The sequence below is a fragment of the Bufo bufo genome, chromosome 1, assembly GCF_905171765.1.
Source record: "Bufo bufo chromosome 1, aBufBuf1.1, whole genome shotgun sequence".
Classification (NCBI taxonomy): Eukaryota; Metazoa; Chordata; class Amphibia; order Anura; family Bufonidae; genus Bufo; species Bufo bufo.
The window spans coordinates 94,926,920-94,946,148 of NC_053389.1; the positions used below are offsets into that span (position 1 = coordinate 94,926,920).

A 19,229-nucleotide genomic window follows, 5' to 3' on the forward strand; every position below is an offset into this window, starting at 1 on the left:
TCTAGATTTTAGTAAGGCTTTTGACACTGTCCTACATAGAAGACTTATCAATAAACTGCAGTCATTGAGCATGGACTCCCATATTGTTGAGTGGATTAGGCAGTGGCTGAGTGACAGACAACAGAGGGTTGTAGTCAATGGAGAACATTCAAAACAAGGTCATGTTACCAGTGGGGTTCCACAGGGATCTGTACTGGGACCGATTTTGTTTAATATCTTCATAAGTGATATTGCAAAAGGCCTCGATGGTAAGGTTTGTCTTTTTGCTGATGACACAAAGATATGTAACAGGGTTGATGTTCCTGGAGGGAAACGCCAAATGGAAAAGGATTTAGGAAAACTAGAAGAATGGTCAGAACTCTGGAAACTGAAATTTAATGTGGATAAGTGCAAGATAATGCACCTGGGGCGTAAAAACCCAAGGGCAGAATATAGAATATTTGACACAGTCCTGACCTCAGTATCTGAGGAAAGGGATTTAGGAGTAATTATTTCAGAAGACTTAAAGGTGGGAAGACAATGTAATAGAGCAGCACGAAATGCCAGCAGAATGCTTGGATGTATAGGGAGAGGTATAAGCAGTAGAAAGAGTGAAGTACTTATGCCTCTGTACAGAACACTGGTGAGACCTCACTTGGAGTATTGTGCGCAGTACTGGAGGCCATATCTCCAGAAGGATATAGATACTCTAGAGAGAGTTCAGAGAAGAGCTACTAAACTAGTACATGGATTGCAGGATAAAACTTACCAGGAAAGGTTAAAGGACCTTAACATGTATAGCTTGGAAGAAAGAAGAGACAGAGGGGATATGATAGAAACTTTTAAATACATAAAGGGAATCAACAAGGTAAAAGAGGAGAGAATATTTAAAAGAAGAAAAACTACCACAAGAGGACACAGTTTTAAATTAGAGGGGCAAAGGTTTAAAAGTAATATAAGGAAGTATTACTTTACTGAGAGAGTAGTGGATGCATGGAATAGCCTTCCTGCAGAAGTGGTAGCTGCAAATACAGTGAAGGGGTTTAAGCATGCATGGGATAGGCATAAGGCCATCCTTCATATAAGATAGGGCCAGGGGCTATCCATAGTACTCAGTATATTGGGCAGACTAGATGGGCCAAATGGTTCTTATCTGCCGACACATTCTATGTTTCTATGTTTCTATGTAAATATACCCATACAGGGAAAGGCCTCAGGAATAGAGACGATTATAGAGAATATCACATACCTGGTTGGTTAGGTGGCCTGTGAGGTCATCAGACTTTGGATCATAAGGGTTGCATGTAAGACGAACGTAGCCATGGCGGAAGAATACAAAGTAGGGTACAGTAGAAGCTATGAGCAGATAGGAGCGAATATCAAACTTCTTCCCTTCCAGCAGCAAAGGGTTTGGTATATACCTGCAGTACACAAAACATTTTGGACATACCAAGAGATGTAGTGATTCCTAAAGACAATGTGAACATATTTGCAGCAAATAAAATGGTGTTCTCAACTAGTCAACTATTTACCTGTAGCTGTTGAATGGGTCAAATGTGGATTTTATTTGCTACCCAGGAAATCCAGATACATTTTTACTTTTATTACATTATACCATGGTGATGGCAAGGTTATCCACCACGTAACACTAAGGTCTCATGCACATGTTTGTAATATGGGTCCATTTTGCAGAAAACTATCCAGGAGATTTATCAAACTGGTGTAAAGTAGAACTGGCTTAGTTATCCCATAGCAACCAATCAGATTCCACATTTCATTTTCGACAGCTTCTTTGGATAATGAAAGGTGGAATCTGATTGGTTGCTATAGGCAACTAAGCCATTCTACTTTACACCAGTTTGATAAATCTCCCCCTATGAGCCTATATTGTATCTTTCAGTGCCATTTTAGGCTACATTCACACGACCGTATTTTTTACTCCGCATCCGTTCCGCAACATTCATTTCAATGGGGCCGCAAAAGATGCGGACAGCACACAATGTGCTGTCCGCATCCGTAGATCCATTCCGCGGCCCCGCAAAAAAGATAGAGCATGTCCTATCCTTGTCCGCAATCGCGGACAAGAATAGGCATTTCTATCATAGGGTCGGCTACATTCACACGGCCGGTATCCGTGTTTTGCGGCTCCGCAATTTGCGGACCACAAAACACATACGGTTGTGTGAATGTAGCCTTATAAAGAGTCCATGAGAAAATAAAATGGATGCACGTTCCATCCCATGTTGAAGGTATTATTTCACAGAAACATTGCTTTGAGGGGAGAATGTGATGGAGCATGGAGGCCCCATACAGCAGCACTGTGAAATGCCTATGGCTCTATAATGTGGAACCATAGGCACTCCATGTTACACAATTTACATACCTTTAACTTGTCTATCTGTCATGATGGAGGTTCTATAGTACACTAAAGGGAAACTGATGGTAGAACGGATCCCATAGTTTCCTATAGGGACAGTTTTGTGCCTGGTCACATTGGATAAGATGTCCAGATATGGACACTGGAACACTGCGCAAAGTGCAAAACTCTGTTATTTGTTATGTCAGGCTCAGGCATAAAACAAGTGGCTGGACACAACTGATATATAGTGAAACCTTTTTTGGACGACCACCTCTTTCAGAAGACTAGCCCTTTATTCAGACCAGATTTTCAGTTCCACCATATACTGTATTATGCAACCTTCTAGATCAATTCCAGTGCAGTTTTGGGTGGTTGTCTTAAAATGTTTCACTTGTATGTGAATCCAGCCTTAAAAGAAAAAAATGTTCTCATCTTAAAATCGATTTTTATACATTTTACTAATAATGGTAGTTTTCAGATCAGATCAGGCAGTGTGAGTCATTTCTATCCGCCTAGAAAACAGACTTAAACAATATTGTCGTGTGATCTTGATTTATAAAATGGGGGTGCTCACTGCCCTATTCTCCTTACAAAATACCCTTTTTATCATAAACAACCATGGGGAATCTGGACACTATTGTAGTCCTGCCATCATCTGTTACTCCATGGTTTTTACAAAGCCTCGGTCCTGGGAGCAGTCAGTGCTGGTTATTGTGCTGCTATTATAAGCATTTCTATGGCTTTTATTTGCATGGGACCATTATGTGCCTTAGTGTATTGTTCTTCAATGTCAGGGCATTTCTGCCACTATACTCCCAAACAAAAGGATCTGACAAAAGGATCTGCACCATCCTCCAGGAGAGGCAGTAGTCTGTTAAGAACAGTTATTATAATTTTAAGTGACCTTTTTATTAGTATTTTGAATTTTTTCAATGTGAAGAGATCAGTTTGCTCTCACAATACTACCCATTTCACAAATAGCCTTTTCTATACCCTTCATATTTATAGTCTTTGATGTTGCTCCACCCCTAGCAGGAGGTTATTCTAGGGAAAGTTCAGAGAGAGGAAGCTGTTTCCTCATGCTCCCTTTCCTTAGGCCCAAAAAGATACAGGGACTTACCAATTATTGCATGATCTACAGAAGGAGAGAAGGCAAAAGACAAAGGAGATAATTAGACAACTAGAATGTGTTAACCTGCTATCTAAAGCTGCTAAGAGTTTCCTACAATGAGGGACACTGTTAACACACCCGAAGACGACCTGACCAGTAGTATCATTAAAGCCCTGTATCTCAGAGTGGACATTACAGCCACCGTTATAAAAGTACAAAGAGAGAGAAGAGGGCCCTAAGGCTACTTTCACACTAGCGTTCGGAGCGGATCCGTCTGATGTTTCATCAGACGGATCCGCTCCGATAATGCAGACGTTCGCATCTGTTCAGAACGGATGCGTCTGCATTAAAACTTAGAAAATGTTCTAAGTGTGAAAGTTGCCTGAGCGGATCCGTTCAGACTTTACATTGAAAGTCAATGGGGAACGGATCCGCTTGAAGATTGAGCCATATTGTGTCATCTTCAAGCGGATCCGTCCCCATTGACTTACATTGTAAGTGTGGACGTTGCAAGCAGCGTTCAGGTGTCCGCTCACTGAGCGGAGCGGAGGCTGAACGCTGGCAGGCGGATGCATTCTCAGTGGATCCGCCTCCACTGAGAATGCATTGGGGCCAGACGGATGCGTTCGGGGCCGCTCGTGAGCCCCTTCAAACGGTGCGCACGAGCGGACACCCGAACGCTAACTCCCTTCCTTGCCTAAATCAATAAGCTGGCCATTGAACTCTACATGAATTGCCTTGCACCCATACAAACACTTAATATCACAAGCACCCCAACCACAATCAGGAAAAGAATCCCAGAACCAGAGTGTGCCCTGAAGGGTAGGTCATCAATGTTAAAATCCCAGACAACATCTTCAAGCCCGGAAAAACACCTTCAATTGTGCTGGAGAAAGGCCAGAGCCCAGGTATGTCTCTGTTTGCTGATTTGCATCAACCTGGCGCAGCACATGAATAAACTGCTCTGTCATGTTCATGAGACTGAACTGGCTGCTGCTGCTGCAGCTTCTGCTACTTGTTGTAGCAAAGAAGGCAGGAGGTGGGTGACTCATTGGGTGGCAGAGAGGGGTCTTCTGGTCTGATCTGTCTGCTCGCCGAAAGCTGCAGCAGGCTGCATTCACAGTGCATCCTGGTAATACAGCAATTTGTCCTCCCTTTCGATAACAAGAGAATAATTCCCATTCTGCCTTTTTAACGAGCATCTAAAAACATGGCTGTCCAGTAATCATCAGATTACTTCATACTAACAATATACCTGTCGGTACATAAGCAAGCATACTCGCCAGCATGTCTGAGGACCCAGTTCTTTCTGCCACATGGCCAACGTCGTCATCACCATCATCATCAGGCTTGTGCTCCTCCCCCACCGACTGACTCCTCCAGTGGTAGCTCCTCATCTTCCTCCTCCACTTCCCCCTCCATGGGACTTTGTTTGGCCAGCAAGAAGCATAAGTTGTTCTTTTGCCATCCTTTGTTGCATCAGTGTGAACGTCTGTTCTAAAATAAATATCACTGATGCTGCAGTTGGCACTAGTGACAAATCTGGTGGCTTCTTCAATGGGCCTGAGTATGTTATACGCATCTCTATTGTCATGCGACTGCCTGACCTCAAAACAAGACATACTCCCTGCTGAAGTGGTCTGGTGCATGACAAAATCATTTACCTCTTTAGGCTGGGTTCACACGGGCGAGATTTCCACACGGGTGCAATGCTTGAGGTGAACGCATTGCACCCGCACTGAATCCAGACCCATTTACTTCTATAGGGCTGTGCACATGAGCGGTGATTTTCACGCATCACTTGTGCATTGCGTGAAAATCGCAGCATGCTCTATATTGTGCGTTTATCACGCAATGCAGGCGCCATAAAAGTGAATGGGGCTGCATGAAAATCGCAAGCATCCGCAAGCAAGTGCGGATGCGGTGCGATTTTCACGCATGGTTGAATGAAAGTCTATTCAACTGTATTATTTTCCCTTATAACATGGTTATAAGGGAAAATAATAGCATTCTTAATACAGAATGCTTAGTAGAAGGTCAATTGAGGGTTAAAAAAAAATATTAACTCACCTCCTCCTCTTGATCGCGTAGTTGCCGATCTCTTCTTACTTCTTTAATCATGAGCTGCCGGCTAAAGGACCTGTGGTGACGTCACATCACATGGTCCAATCACATGGTCCATCACCGTGGTGATGGACCATGTGATGAGCTCAGTGACGTCACCACAGGTCCTTTGACAGGTCCTGAAGAAAGAACAGGAGACCGGCAGCTACGCGATCAATTGGGGGAGGTGAGTTAATTTTATTTATTTTTTTTTAACCCTCAATTGGTCTTCTACTAAGCATTCTGTATTAAAGAATGCTATTATTTTCCCTTATAACCATGTTATAAGGGAAAATAATTACATCTACACAACACCAAACCCAAACCTCAACTTCAGTGAAGAAGTTCGGGTCTGGGTACCACATTCAGTTTTTTATCACGTGCGTGCAAAACGCATTGCACCCGCGCGATAAACACTGAACAACGGAACGCAATCGCAGTCAAAACTGACTGCAATTGGGTACCTTCTCGCGCGGGTTTGCCGCAATGCACCCAGGACGCATCCTGAGCCAAAATGTGACGCCCGTGTGAACCCAGCCTTATGCTGCTCGTATTAACGCTCTACCATATGCAAGGTGGCATTCCAGCAAATTGGAACATTGCAGATCAAGAGGTGCAATGGTAGACTGTCCTGCTGCTGCAAATCCAGGAGGGAGTTCCTTGCCACATAAGAATCGCTGAAAAGTGAGGACAGTCTCCTGAACATGGCCAGATCCTTCTGCAAGCCACAGTACTTTTTTAAAACGTGCTCCACAGCTAAATTTATCATGGCGTCATGCATGGAGCATGTGTTATTTCCCCCATAGCAACATGGCAACAAAGCTCCTGCCACTGTTGCTGATATTCTTGCCCCATTGGAGTTGGCAAGGAGACAGTCGGTTGGATCTTTGCTTCCTGATTTACTTCAGCAACTGATTGGCTGTGTGCTACTCTCGTCCAGGATGATCAGCTCTAACACAGCATGGCAACACTTAACTTTACACATACGGTGGGAGGGAGGAGGAGTGGAAGCAACGCTCTGCCCTGCTTCTGTTGGGGGCAGGAGGATGTCCATTGAGGAGGACGTGGAGGAGCCGGATAAGCACCTAGTGTGGTAACCAGACAGACACAAACATGGAGGTGTCAATAGGATCTGCTGTGGTGCTGTATCGCCGGTGCTGCAAAAAAGATAGACCCAGCGGGCTGTGAAAGACATGTACTGTCCTGCCCATAACAGCTGTTACAGGTGTCCACGGTGGTGCACCTTGCCAAACAGCAAGAATTGCAAGGAGTCCCAAATTCTCCATCACGCAACAGTACAAGGCAGGGATAGCTTTTTGGAGAAATAATGGTGGCTAGGTATCTTGCAGCGAGGCTGAGCACATGCCATCAGCTCAATAAAGGTAGCAGAATCCACGAAGTGGTACAGCAGCGACTGCATAACCAGCAACTTGACCAGGTAGGAGTTAAGCTTGTACACCAGCAGATTGCTGGGTGCATATAGTTATTTCCTGGCCACACAATCCATTATCGATGGCTGACAATGGAGTGGAGTAGGAAGAAGATGAGTAGTAGTCTGAGCGGGAGAAGCAGCAAGGACACTGCACAGGGATTATAGATGCAACCTGACTGCCACAAAGGAGACTGGGATAATAAGAACACTCTTGTTGTACTAGATGGTGGACACCTGTTTTCCCACAGTAACTGGTGATGCCATATCATGTGCTGCAATTAGAACCATGGTGCCTACATTTTGTCTTAGAACCCCCACAGTGTATTTTCATCCTGAAGATCTTGCACACTGCAATGCTTTTGTCTGTCGGCACTGTACAGCAAAACTGCCAGACAGGAGATACTCGAACAGAGCTAGTGGCAGCCTAACTTAACTTAGGTCTTGGATGTTTTTAGCCTGTGCCCACAGTATCAGCAGCATCTCCAGTTCCCGAGCTGACCATAATAGAAGTCTAGACAGTTTTTTTAAGGTTTTTGACATACATTGCCTCTTCTCTTTATTGCCGCCACTGTGGCCACCAACCTCCTCCTCAGCACATAGATCCAGCTCCCAGATCCTGTCCAACACACAATCATCGTCATAGTCTTAACCCTCCCTACCACTTTTAAGCAAGCTTAACACTAGCACTGGTTTTTGTCCAGTCGAATCCGGCACTAATGCCCCATTAGGGCTCTGGCGGGAAAAGGTATAGTAGTATCTGTCTTTTCCTCAAGTGCCGCTGTCACCAGTGGTACCACTACCCCTACCACCACCGTCACCATGGCTACAAGTGCCTCTACTACTACTACTACTACCACCACCATGGCAGCCCAAAACTGACTGTTCACAAACATCTCATTAAGAGGGAGACTCACTTCAGTATCTTCCATAACACATGGAGTTTTATTGTCTCTCCTCAGGAAAAAGGAAGGTGGCCCATTAGGGCAGGGCAGTGATGACAGAGAAGATGCAAGTGAAAGGAGCATGAGGAATGCTGTGACCCTTTGCTCCAAGGCACATTATCAGAATCATAAGTGACCTCAACATCATTCTGCTGTGACCAAGAAGAGGAGTGAACCATCCAGTCCACAGTGTTATCCTCTTTGTCCTCAATAATAATGTGGTACCTATTAGAAGCAAGGGGGATCTGTGGCCTTCTGGTACTACTACTACTACCACTACTGACTGGATGGTTGGTGCCATTACTTGCTGTTTGCATTACTACACCACGCACATTCTGACTCTTGGATAATGAGGCCTGAGTTTGTCATTCTCCACTCTTCTGTTTAACAGACATTTTATTATGAGGCTTATAAATGAAAAGTCACAGATTTTTAAACGGTAGCAAAATTGCAAGTGTTTTTTATGTTATTTACAGACAGAGGGAGGAGCAAAATGTCCTTCTCCTTCTACAAACACACTGCACACTGCTATTGATCATTTACAATGGCAATAGAATGTGTGGAATGAAACAGGTATATAAATGCTGCTATTGCAGCACAAAGAATTCACTAATAATGCACAGTATCTTGACTCAATACAATGCAAGAAATGAAATCAGTAGTGCCAGGCTCCATCCTTAAATGCCCAATAGTCGCAAAATCAAAGGAAGACTGCATCACGCATCTGGTCTCACAAAAAGAGCTGTAGTGCTTTATTCTGAAAATCCCATGTATGGTTGCAACATAGCTTTTTTTTTTTTTTGCAAGACTGGATACGTGCTGCCATCTTCCTTTCATTTTGATTCTCAGAACAACATGACATAAAAACAATCATTCTTTAACTGACCCGCAGAATAAAGTTCAGAATAAAGTTCACGTTTCATTTATTTCTCTGGGTTTTTTACTCCATTTCCCACAAAAATATAATAAAAGTTCTGCAATACATTTTATGAACACAAACAGGTGTTCAAAAAAACAACTCCTCATAAGGCCACTTCAATGAAAAAAATAAAATGCTGCGGCTCTGGGGATGCAGTGATGAAAGCAAAAAAATTAAATGGCTTGACCTTAAGGTCCAAAACATGCCAAGCATTAAAGGGTTAACTTGTCTCCAGGAAATTCACACTTAAGCCAGGCATTTGAATGTAATGGCTCCTTTCACTTAGTGATCAATTGCTTCATTCTGGAGCAAAAGTAATTTTAATCCACATGCAAATGAGAAGTAAAGTGCACTAAGGGCAGACCAAAAGCAACCTCGCTCCTCCTGGTTCTTCACCAGCTCCTCCCTCTCCTTCCCTCTCCTCCTCGCTCCTCCTGGTTCTTCACCAGCTCCTCCCTCTCCTCCTCGCTCCTCCTGGTTCTTCACCAGCTCCTCCCTCTCCTTCCCTCTCCTCCTCGCTCCTCCTGGTTCTTCACCAGCTCCTCCCTCTCCTCCTCGCTCCTCCTGGTTCTTCACCAGCTCCTCCCTCTCCTCCTCGCTCCTCCTGGTTCTTCACCAGCTCCTCCCTCTCCTTCCCTCTCCTCCTCGCTCCTCCTGGCCCTGTCATTCAAACAGTTTTTCAAATTCAGGGCATTTCCCATCATGTGTGAATAAACCTTTAGCAGCATAACATGACATCATTTCCCTAATACGATGTTGCAATTACACCAGGTGACTGTAGGTCATGCACACGACCATATGTATTTTGCGGTCTGCAAAAAATACGGATGACATCCGTGTGCATTCCATAATTTGTGGAACATAACAGCTGGCCCCTAATAGAACAGTACTATCCTTGTCCGTAATGCAGACAATAATAGGACATGTGCTATTTTTTGGCAGGACGGAAACACGGAAACGGAATGCACATGGAGTACCTTCCGTTTTTTTTGCGGACCCATTGAAATTAATGGTTCCATATACGGTCCGCAAAAAAAATGGAACAGAAACGGAATGAAAATACGTTTGTGCGCAAGAGGCCTTAATCATTTTCCCTTCATCAATTATCCTGAAGTAGTTTCATACAAAACAAAATCTGGACACCAGGGGGAGCTCTAATAAAAGAAAACTTAGTACTGTATTGTCCTCACTCTAGAATGCAGCAGGGTCACCTAAAATGTTCGTGTGAGATTTCTTCTGTTTTTGGTAAGTATATACAGTACACAAAATGAATAAAAATCTGATGCTACAGTATAACGTATAATATGCCCTTTATTATTTCACTTGTATAATGTAACTGCCACAATACTGTGTAATACCTATCTGCATAAAGCACGGATAGTGTACATGTAGTCTAGTGGATAACTATTTTCCCACAGTAAATCCTCTTTGTTTCGATCAGTTAACTACTATACAGTATTTCTTCATTCAGATACCAGGGCATAGGTCTCCCACTAAGGGGAGTTTTGGTCCGCATCCAAGCCGCTTTTTTGCAGCTCAATGGGGCCACCAAAGATGCGCACAGCCCTCCGTGTGGTGTCCAAATCCGTTGCTCCATTCCGTGGTCCCACAAAAATAAATAAAACATGTCCTATTCTTGTCCGTTTTGCAGCGGACTGCAAAACAGGGCACGGCCGTGTGCATGTAGCCTAATTCTAGCATATTAATAGCGTGTTGAATGCATGACTGACGATCCAGCCTGCTACAGTCGGTAAGCGCTATGAATTGGATTTGGTGTGCTGTGGTTCTATATCATACCAATTCAACAACAACAAAAAATTCAATATACAGACATCATGTTATGTTTATGGCTGAGAATTTCGGGGGCACCCCTTTCAAGTAGTACAACTTTAAATCTTCCATGAAGCTTAGGCCAGCATTCATGTTACATGTTACAGAGGTGGTCGCTGCTCTGCTCACTTCTTACGGCAGAATGGACCCACGTCCAGCTGTCTCCATCTTCCCAGCAAGCCTGGCTGCCTGGCGTCCTGTGTCCCTCCATGCAGGCTACGCCCAGCTTTCTGGCCAGCATCGGGTCCCCGCCACAGCAGCTCCGGTGCCCGCGCGATCACTATTGCGTACTATTACGTCAAATTGTGGGAACTCAGTGGTTCCCGTAACGTAACAGTACGTCAAAGGTCGGGAAGGGGATAACGGTCTGCTTCATAACATGACCTGTGCCTGACCTCTTTATTGCCCCTTTGCTGCCTGCCCTGACCTCGGACTGTTTATCCAATTTCTCATACTGGTGGCTTCCTGGCAGCAAAATGCAGATCCCTGTACAAGGATTAAAGGGTAAAAACCAGGGGACTGCCAGGATAACGCACTTAGGAAAAGCCCAAAGCCAAATCTGTTGGTTGACACAGTGAATCCACACCCACTGCCATAACAATGTACAGAGTAACACATTTTATAAACGCATATTATTGTTCCCGAGATGTGAAGCAGGGGATGTGGCTGAGCTCAAAAACACCCATGACAACAGTAAGCAAATCTCTCGAGCAAACTAGACTGCAAATCACCATGCAAGTGCTGATCTTCTCCTTTGGGACATAAACGAGAAGACTCAAGCTTTGGTTATAACTATGACATTTTCAAGAGTAAAAAAAATAGGTGATACTAAAGTTTAGGTCACTTTGGGTGAAAGTAGGAAAATCTAAGAGGGTTAATGTGGAGAGTCAGTGTACCCCACCCCCACTTACCCTGGCATGCACTGTATCCTTCAACTGTATATAGCTGACAGTGGTCATGTCTTGCTAAATCTATGTGAGGATCTACTTGTACATTGTACCTCCAAACTGTTTAATGTACAAGTAGGTGTGGTTTGCCAGAAATGGGACATGGCTTAAGATGTGACAATGTGTGCCAAAATTGTAAGCCAACTATTAGGTGACATAAACTTAGACTAGATAGCATACAATTGCATCAAAGGTATCAGCATCAGCAACTTTGCTACATTTTTAGACTGTTGTCTAAGTTCAGACGTACATACGCAGGTGTACTTTTACTTGCATCAAAATCTCACTTGTGCTCGGATCGGCTCATGCTGAGAGGGTACCCTACCTAAGCCTATACTCCACCCCCCCAACCTAGAAGCAGCAGAGTTATGCCGGAACTGCTTATCGAAGGGTAGCCTAAAGGGGGCTACCCCAATGATGAGACCTGAAAGAAGGGAGGGCTCCTGGGTGGGTTGAAATCGTTCGAACCGACAAGTGGGGGGAGGAGGGCCAGGTTTAAATAGTGAACGCCCCGCCTCCCCTCACACAAATGCGGCACTCTTAATTGCCTACCACTTGTGCTCGGATCGGCTCATGCTGAGAGGGTACCCTACCTAAGCCTATACTCCACCCCCCCCCCCAACCTAGAAGCAGCAGAGTTATGCCGGAACTGCTTATCGAAGGGTAGCCTAAAGGGGCCAAAAGAACCATGCATAGGAGTTAGAAAACTTGATAACAGAAACTACAGACCAAAACTCGAAAGCCAATGATATTTCGTATAAGGATCCGGGATATTACGTATGGAACACACGGAACTGCGACGACCCAACCGTTTGATGACATGTACTGGCACCTTATGCATGGACGCCGCCGCTGCCGCGCCCATGCGGAAGGAATGTCCTGTGATCCAGCGAGGACCGACCCCTGGACCTGTCAACTAACCTGAATGTACGTAAGAAAGGCCGCGGTGGTTAGCCGGGCATTGCCTAGTTCGAGTACGGGAGAACATGCCGCTTGGACTAAATACTACGCAGCCAAGCCTCCAAGGCCTGCACCGGACACCATCTGCTGTCCGTGGGAAAGTATCTGACCGCCACTGGTTGCCCCGGCCGTGACGTCTTGGACGAGGCCAAGGTGAGGACATAGATGGACCCGCGCCGGATGAGCTGACCTTTCCGCAGGCACCCAGCCAGCGTATTGGTGCCCATGAGCTCGCCTGACCTGAGGAATCCATGGAAGGCCAGGTACAAGGCTGTTTCTACCAGAGCGCTAACCTGTGGCCCGAACGGTTTGCCCCTGCAGTTTGCCTTTCACGGCCTGAACAAGCTACCGGTAAATGGCTGACGCCCATGTCGTTTCACAACAGACATTTTGCGCAAACCCTTCAACGCCGCTTTGATCGGGTGGGCGAAGAAGAGTGACGGTAGGTCCGGATGTAGCCTGCACCAATGGTGCTGAATACCTGCCATGTATAGTTAACAATGCTATAGGACAGGTTTAATTGAGAGTGGCAAAAACCCAGACAAAGCCCAATAGGTGAGTGATAGGTCCCCGGCCAGCGGCCGGGTAGGTGTTCTCATATCTCTGAAACAGGTGCCAAGCTGTCTTGTAAGCCCTCAGAGTATTACTGGCCAAGGAATTGGCCATCAGTCTCTTAGCTATGGTGAGATGGGAGAGTAGTCCCAGCGCAGCTGGGCCTGGTGAGGAAATTATTATTTTTTTTTTAATCTCCATGCGTGAGAGACTCTAATGGCGGAGTCCTGTGTGTAAACCTAAAGCGGAGAAGCCATGCGTGAGAGACTAATGGCGGAGCCATGCGTGAGAGACTAATGGCGGAGTCATATGTGTAAAACTAAAACGGAGAAGCTCTGCGTGAGGGACTCTAATGGCGGAGTCATATGTGTAAAACTAAAACGGAGAAGCCATGCGTGAGAGACTCAGATGGCGGAGTCATATGTGTGAACCTAAACGGAGAAGCCATGCGTGAGAGACTAATGGCGGAGTCATATGTGTAAACCTAAAACGGAGCAGCCATGCGTGAGAGATTCTAATGACGGAGTCATATGTGCCAACCTAAAACGGAGAAGCCAGGCGTGAGAGACTAATGGCGGACTCGTATGTGTAAAACTCACACTGAGAAGCCATGCGTGAGAGACTCTAATGGCGGAGTCATATGTGTAACCTAAAACGGAGAAGCCATGCGTGAGAGACTCTAATGGCGGAGTCATATGTGTAACCTAAAACGGGGAAGCCATGCGTGAGAGACTCTAATGGCGGAGTCATATGTGTAAACCTAAAACGGAGAAGCCATGCGTGAGAGACTCAGATGGCGGAGTCATATGTGTAACCTAAAACGGGGAAGCCATGCGTGAGACTCTAATGGCGGAGACATATGTGTGAACCTAAACGGAGAAGCCATGCATGAGAGACTAATGGCGGAGTCATATGTGTAACCTAAAACGGAGAAGCCATGCGTGAGAGACTCTAATGGCGGAGTCATATGTGTAAACCTAAAACGGAGCAGCCATGCGTGAGAGATTCTAATGGCGGAGTCATATGTGCCAACCTAAAACGGAGAAGCCAGGCGTGAGAGACTAATGGCGGAGTCGTATGTGTAAAACTCACACGGAGAAGCCATGCGTGAGAGACTCTAATGGCGGAGTCATATGTGTAAACCTAAAACGGAGCAGCCATGCGTGAGAGATTCTAATGGCGGAGTCATATGTGTAACCTAAAACGGGGAAGCCATGCGTGAGAGACTATAATGGCGGAGTCATATGTGTAACCTAAAACGGAGAAGCCATGCGTGAGAGACTCTAATGGCGGAGTCATATGTGTAAACCTAAAACGGAGAAGCCATGCGTGAGAGACTCTAATGGCAGATCCGTATGTGTAAAACTAACACGGAGAAGCCATGCGTGAGAGACTCAAAAATGTATATATTTTTTTTTATTTTTTTTTATATATATATATATATATATATATATATATATACACTTTTTTTTTTTTTTTTTCACTATCAACCACTTAAGCAGCTCTCGTATGGGCACAGCTCTGAGTACGAGCATGAAGAGCATGGTATAACGCAGATCACCTGCACGGACTAACTAACATCCTGTGCCTAAATAACCCCCTTGGAACCTTATGTACGGCCGGCAGCAGGAAGCCAGCCACCGCCTATGATCTGCTCCCCCTGACCGAGCCTAGTACTCCTTCCCCTGATCCCTGCCTACCTAACGGCACGGCGGCCCGTGCCAGACTTTCTTGAAGATGAGGAGCCTTACCCCCCAGCCGCGTGGGGAGCTCACGCTGCTCCCTGGCAGAATGCACCAGTGCGGGAGGGCCGACCCACCGCCGGCTGGACACTCGTACCGCGTGGGGAGCAGCGCCACTCCCTGGCAATGTGCACCGGATCAGAGGGAGCCCTTCCTTTACCGTGGGCCCCGGCCCCCGCTGGTTTGAACCGTGTGCCGCGTGAGGAGCCGCACAGCTCCCTGGCATTGTGCGTCGGTGCGGGAGTGCCCCCCCTCACCTAGGGGCTGGTTATTGTGACTGGAACCTGCTGGGAGACTGAAGCCTAACTGGACCTACCTGTGACCGTGAAGGCTGACCTCCCAGGCCGTGGCTGACCCACGTGCGTAGTCGTGACGCAACTACCCGTAGATGCCCACCCAGTGCCTGTAGTTAACGGGAGTGCGACCGAGTCTGTGGATGTGACCGACTAGCCCCTATAGTCGTGAGGGGACCCTACATCGAGAGTAGTGGTAACGGACCATCGCCTGTAGACGTGGTAGTATTACCTCATGAGTCTGTTGACATGAGACTAATGCCTGCAGTCGTGGCCGGTCTTAATAATGAGTCTGCAGTCGTAACGGATTTGTGCCTGCAGTCGTGGCAGGGCTTTAGAGCGGGTCTGTAGTCGTGACAGACTGATGCCTGCAGTCGTGGCAGGACTTTATAACGAGTCTGTAGTCGTGACAGACTGATGCCTGCAGTCGTGGCAGGGCTTTATAACGGGTCTGTAGTCGTGACAGACTGATGCCTGCAGTCGTGGCAGGACTTTATAACGAGTCTGTAGTCGTGACAGACTGATGCCTGCAGTCGTGGCAGGGCTTTATAACAGGTCTGTAGTCATGACAGACTGTTGCCTGCAGTCGTGGCAGGGCTTTAGAGCGGGTCTGTAGTCGTGACAGACTGATGCCTGCAGTCGTGGCAGGGCTTTATAAGGAGTCTGTAGTCGTGACAGACCTGGCAAAGCAACATTCCTATCTATACCATTATTATAATTTTTTCTTTTTTTTTTTTCTTTTCCCCCCCACCAAAGGCCACGACTGTAGGCGCCACCCTGTAAGAGATGCGCCAGAGGCCTGGACATAATAGTCCACCATCCCCCGTCCCCCAAGCCTATGCAGGAGAAAAGAGGGGGTTGGCCCCAGCATGCACCACCCCTGACTCACCTGGCGGCCATGACAGCCACGAACCCCACAGTATCGTAAGTTAGCCCACCACCTGTGAACCTGAATAACCAAGGACAGACGTGTGAGTGAGCGCACGCCAGCTGGGCGACACTTCACTCATGCCACCGCTCCCTAGCTAACCACCGGATTATTGTGACTGCGCCCAAACCAACCCCCTGACTGACCGTATGGGCTTACGGGTGGCCCGGCTGCGTGCGCAAAGTGACGTGGCCAGCCCCCCTCCTTGAAGCCCTCTTTATATTTGATCCTTGAACATATTCCAAATTTTATTTAAATATTTTTTTTTTTTATACTCCTGCCTTAGGGCCTCTTTCACACTTGCGTTGTCCGGATCCGGCGTGTACTCCACTTGCCGGAATTACACTCCGGATCCGGAAAAACGCAAGTGTACTGAAAGCATTTGAAGACGGAACCGTCTTCCAAATGCTTTCAGTGTTACTATGGCACCCAGGACGCTATTAAAGTCCTGGTTGCCATAGTAGGAGCTGGGAGCGGGGGAGCGGTATACTTACAGTCCGTGCGGCTCCCCGGGCGCTCCAGAATGACGTCAGAGCGCCCCATGCGCATGGATGACGTGATCCATGTGATCACATGATCCATGCGCTTGGGGCGCCCTGACGTCACTTTGGAGCGCCCGGGGAGCCGCACGGACGGTAAGTACACTGCTCCCCCGCTCCCCGCTACACTTACCATGGCTGTCAGGACTTTAGCGTCCCGGCAGCCATGGTAACCACTCTGAAAAAGCTAAATGTCGGCTCCGGCAATGCGCCGAAACGACGTTTAGCTTAAGGCCGGATCCGGATCAATGCCTTCCAATGGGCATTAATTCCGGATCCGGCCTTGCGGCAAGTGTTCCGGATTTTTGGCCGGAGCAAAAAGCGCAGCATGCTGCGGTATTTTCTCCGGCCAACAAACGTTCCGTACCGGAACTGAAGACATCCTGATGCATCCTGAACGGATTACTCTCCATTCAGAATGCATTAGGATAATCCTGATCAGGATTCTTCCGGCATAGAGCCCCGACGACGGAACTCTATGCCGGAAGACAATAACGCAGGTGTGAAAGAGCCCTAAAGTACCTAGCCACTGTGCCTGAGCAGAGGAGCCCTGCACCTGGACTGCAGTACCAGTATGGGCCTGTAGGTGTCGACCATCCCCCGCCCTCTCTCAAGCCAGGACCTGCTGGAGCGCAGCAAGCCAGTGATTCCCTTCTAGGTTAGAATTAACCATTGAAATCATAACTTGTTATACAGTGCACATGTCTGAGTATCTGCTTATCTTGTCTTGCCTGAGTTTGGCGCAGTAAAGAAGACGAGTTTATTCTGCAGCGGATTCCTAGACATGACTGAAAGTCACATAAGCATGTCCACCTTCACTGCCTCGCTAATTGTAATTACCAGGAGACCGTGCATCAGGATCGGCTGTGAGGGATTTGCGCTCCGCCATGTGGAACATTGCATCCCGTGCGCACCGCTATCAACTATTTGTACAGGGAAAGCCGCGGCGTATTAATCGCCTATAGGTTTCGGCTTCCGTCCCCTGATCCTGCAGCTGGACCTCCGCTTACTGATTGCAGTTAATGAATAGACCCCTGTGTGAGCGGACGGCGTTTTCCTCTACGGCGGAACGTTCTGATACGGGAGTGAGTGATATATAACGCTGCGTCGTGGAGCCGACGGCCCGCGTGACCGATGCTCAGGGTATGCGAGCGGACGTCGTGACCCGTCGCTGCTGAGCCACAGGTGAGGGGTGCCTGCCTGGGGGACGCTGCATGTGGGAGCGGGGGTGCTTAGCGCAGGGCCTGGAGCGGATTGGGGTGCCTGTCTCGGGGTGCCGGAAGCGATCGGGAGTGCGGGCAGTCTCCAGCGCAGCTGGGGACCGGCGGCACGCTCGGCAGCCCCACATGTTATACATAGCGAGACGGGTGTGCAAGCCACCCTGCCTACCTAATCACCGTAGCGACGAGCTCGACGCAGCCGATCCCCCGATCCTCCAGTGACGCATGCCCTTCTCTGGCACCAACCCACAAGCCGATTCGAAATCGTTCGAACCGACAAGTGGGGGGAGGAGGGCCAGGTTTAAATAGTGAACGCCCCGCCTCCCCTCACACAAATGCGGCACTCTTAATTGCCTACCACTTGCATCTTAACTTGCAACTAATTTTTACAAATCCCTCCAGTTTTACACTTTATCAGAAGCTCCCAGCAGGTATAGCTGAGGTACGGTAAAGGGAATAATGCATAAGCAGAAGAAGTACACGGAGAGGTTCAAAAGCATAATGGTATTGGTCCCTCTACAAATTATAAAACATAATGTTAAGGTTCAGATTATGTTGAGGGCGATTTTCCCACATGCACTTGCTGAGACGAGTGGACCACTGCGCTGTTGAATACACACAAATTCAGATGGGGATGGATGCTATGGTTTTAGTGCCAAGACTCTCTGCACCACTCTCCCAGCATGCTAGCTCCTTCTTCTGCACTTCCCTCTTGGTTGGACATTTCTCCTGACCCCCTTCTCTGAGGCCTACTTATTGATTCATACTCTGGGACTATGGCACGACACTCTATAAAGGCCACCAGGGTGTCATTTGTCAGCCAGACATCACTCCAAATGTCACTCACAATCTAGTAAGAGACAACCCCTCTTATCAGTTCCGCTTGAGGAGATTCACTCCCAGTAACATCACCGTTACAGGCTTTAGAGAAAAAAGACAATGCAGCAGCACCCTGCATACCAGATAAAGTACAATAATGCCATAGTCACAAAAAATGTTATAGTGCTAATGCTATGCTTATTTATAAAGTGAGATGCTTGGCAAATGCATTTTGTACAAAACTATCTGAGCCCGTCTGCCGAACGTCAAGGCGATCTCTGTAAGACGGGTCCTAACACTAAATACTACCTGTTATGCGCCAAAATTACCTCCATAAAGTTCAGGAAGTGTTGGATCCACATGCATGCTGGGTCCACTCTGCCTTTTACCATTTTTGGTGGCATAATAGCCTCCATTACTTACAAGGGATGCAGGTACCAACATGCATGCCGAGCCCACTCCATACCTTTCCTTGTGCCAGACAGCTTCCAATGAATGTAGTGAGAGCAGATCACACAAAAATGTAAGGTAGGACAGCACCACTTACTTGATTAC

The 19,229-nt window shown here is 47.1% G+C and overlaps 1 protein-coding gene across 1 annotated transcript in view; it reads right to left on the bottom strand.

Moving 5' to 3' along the window:
* Positions 1–19,229, bottom strand: part of TTLL10 (tubulin tyrosine ligase like 10) — a 114,443-nt gene that overhangs the window by 19,104 nt on the left and 76,110 nt on the right. Inside the window, exon 8 of the mRNA XM_040426983.1 lies at positions 1,229–1,400. Coding sequence (XP_040282917.1) covers positions 1,229–1,400 — 172 coding nt within the window. The remainder of the gene's footprint in view (positions 1–1,228; positions 1,401–19,229) is intronic.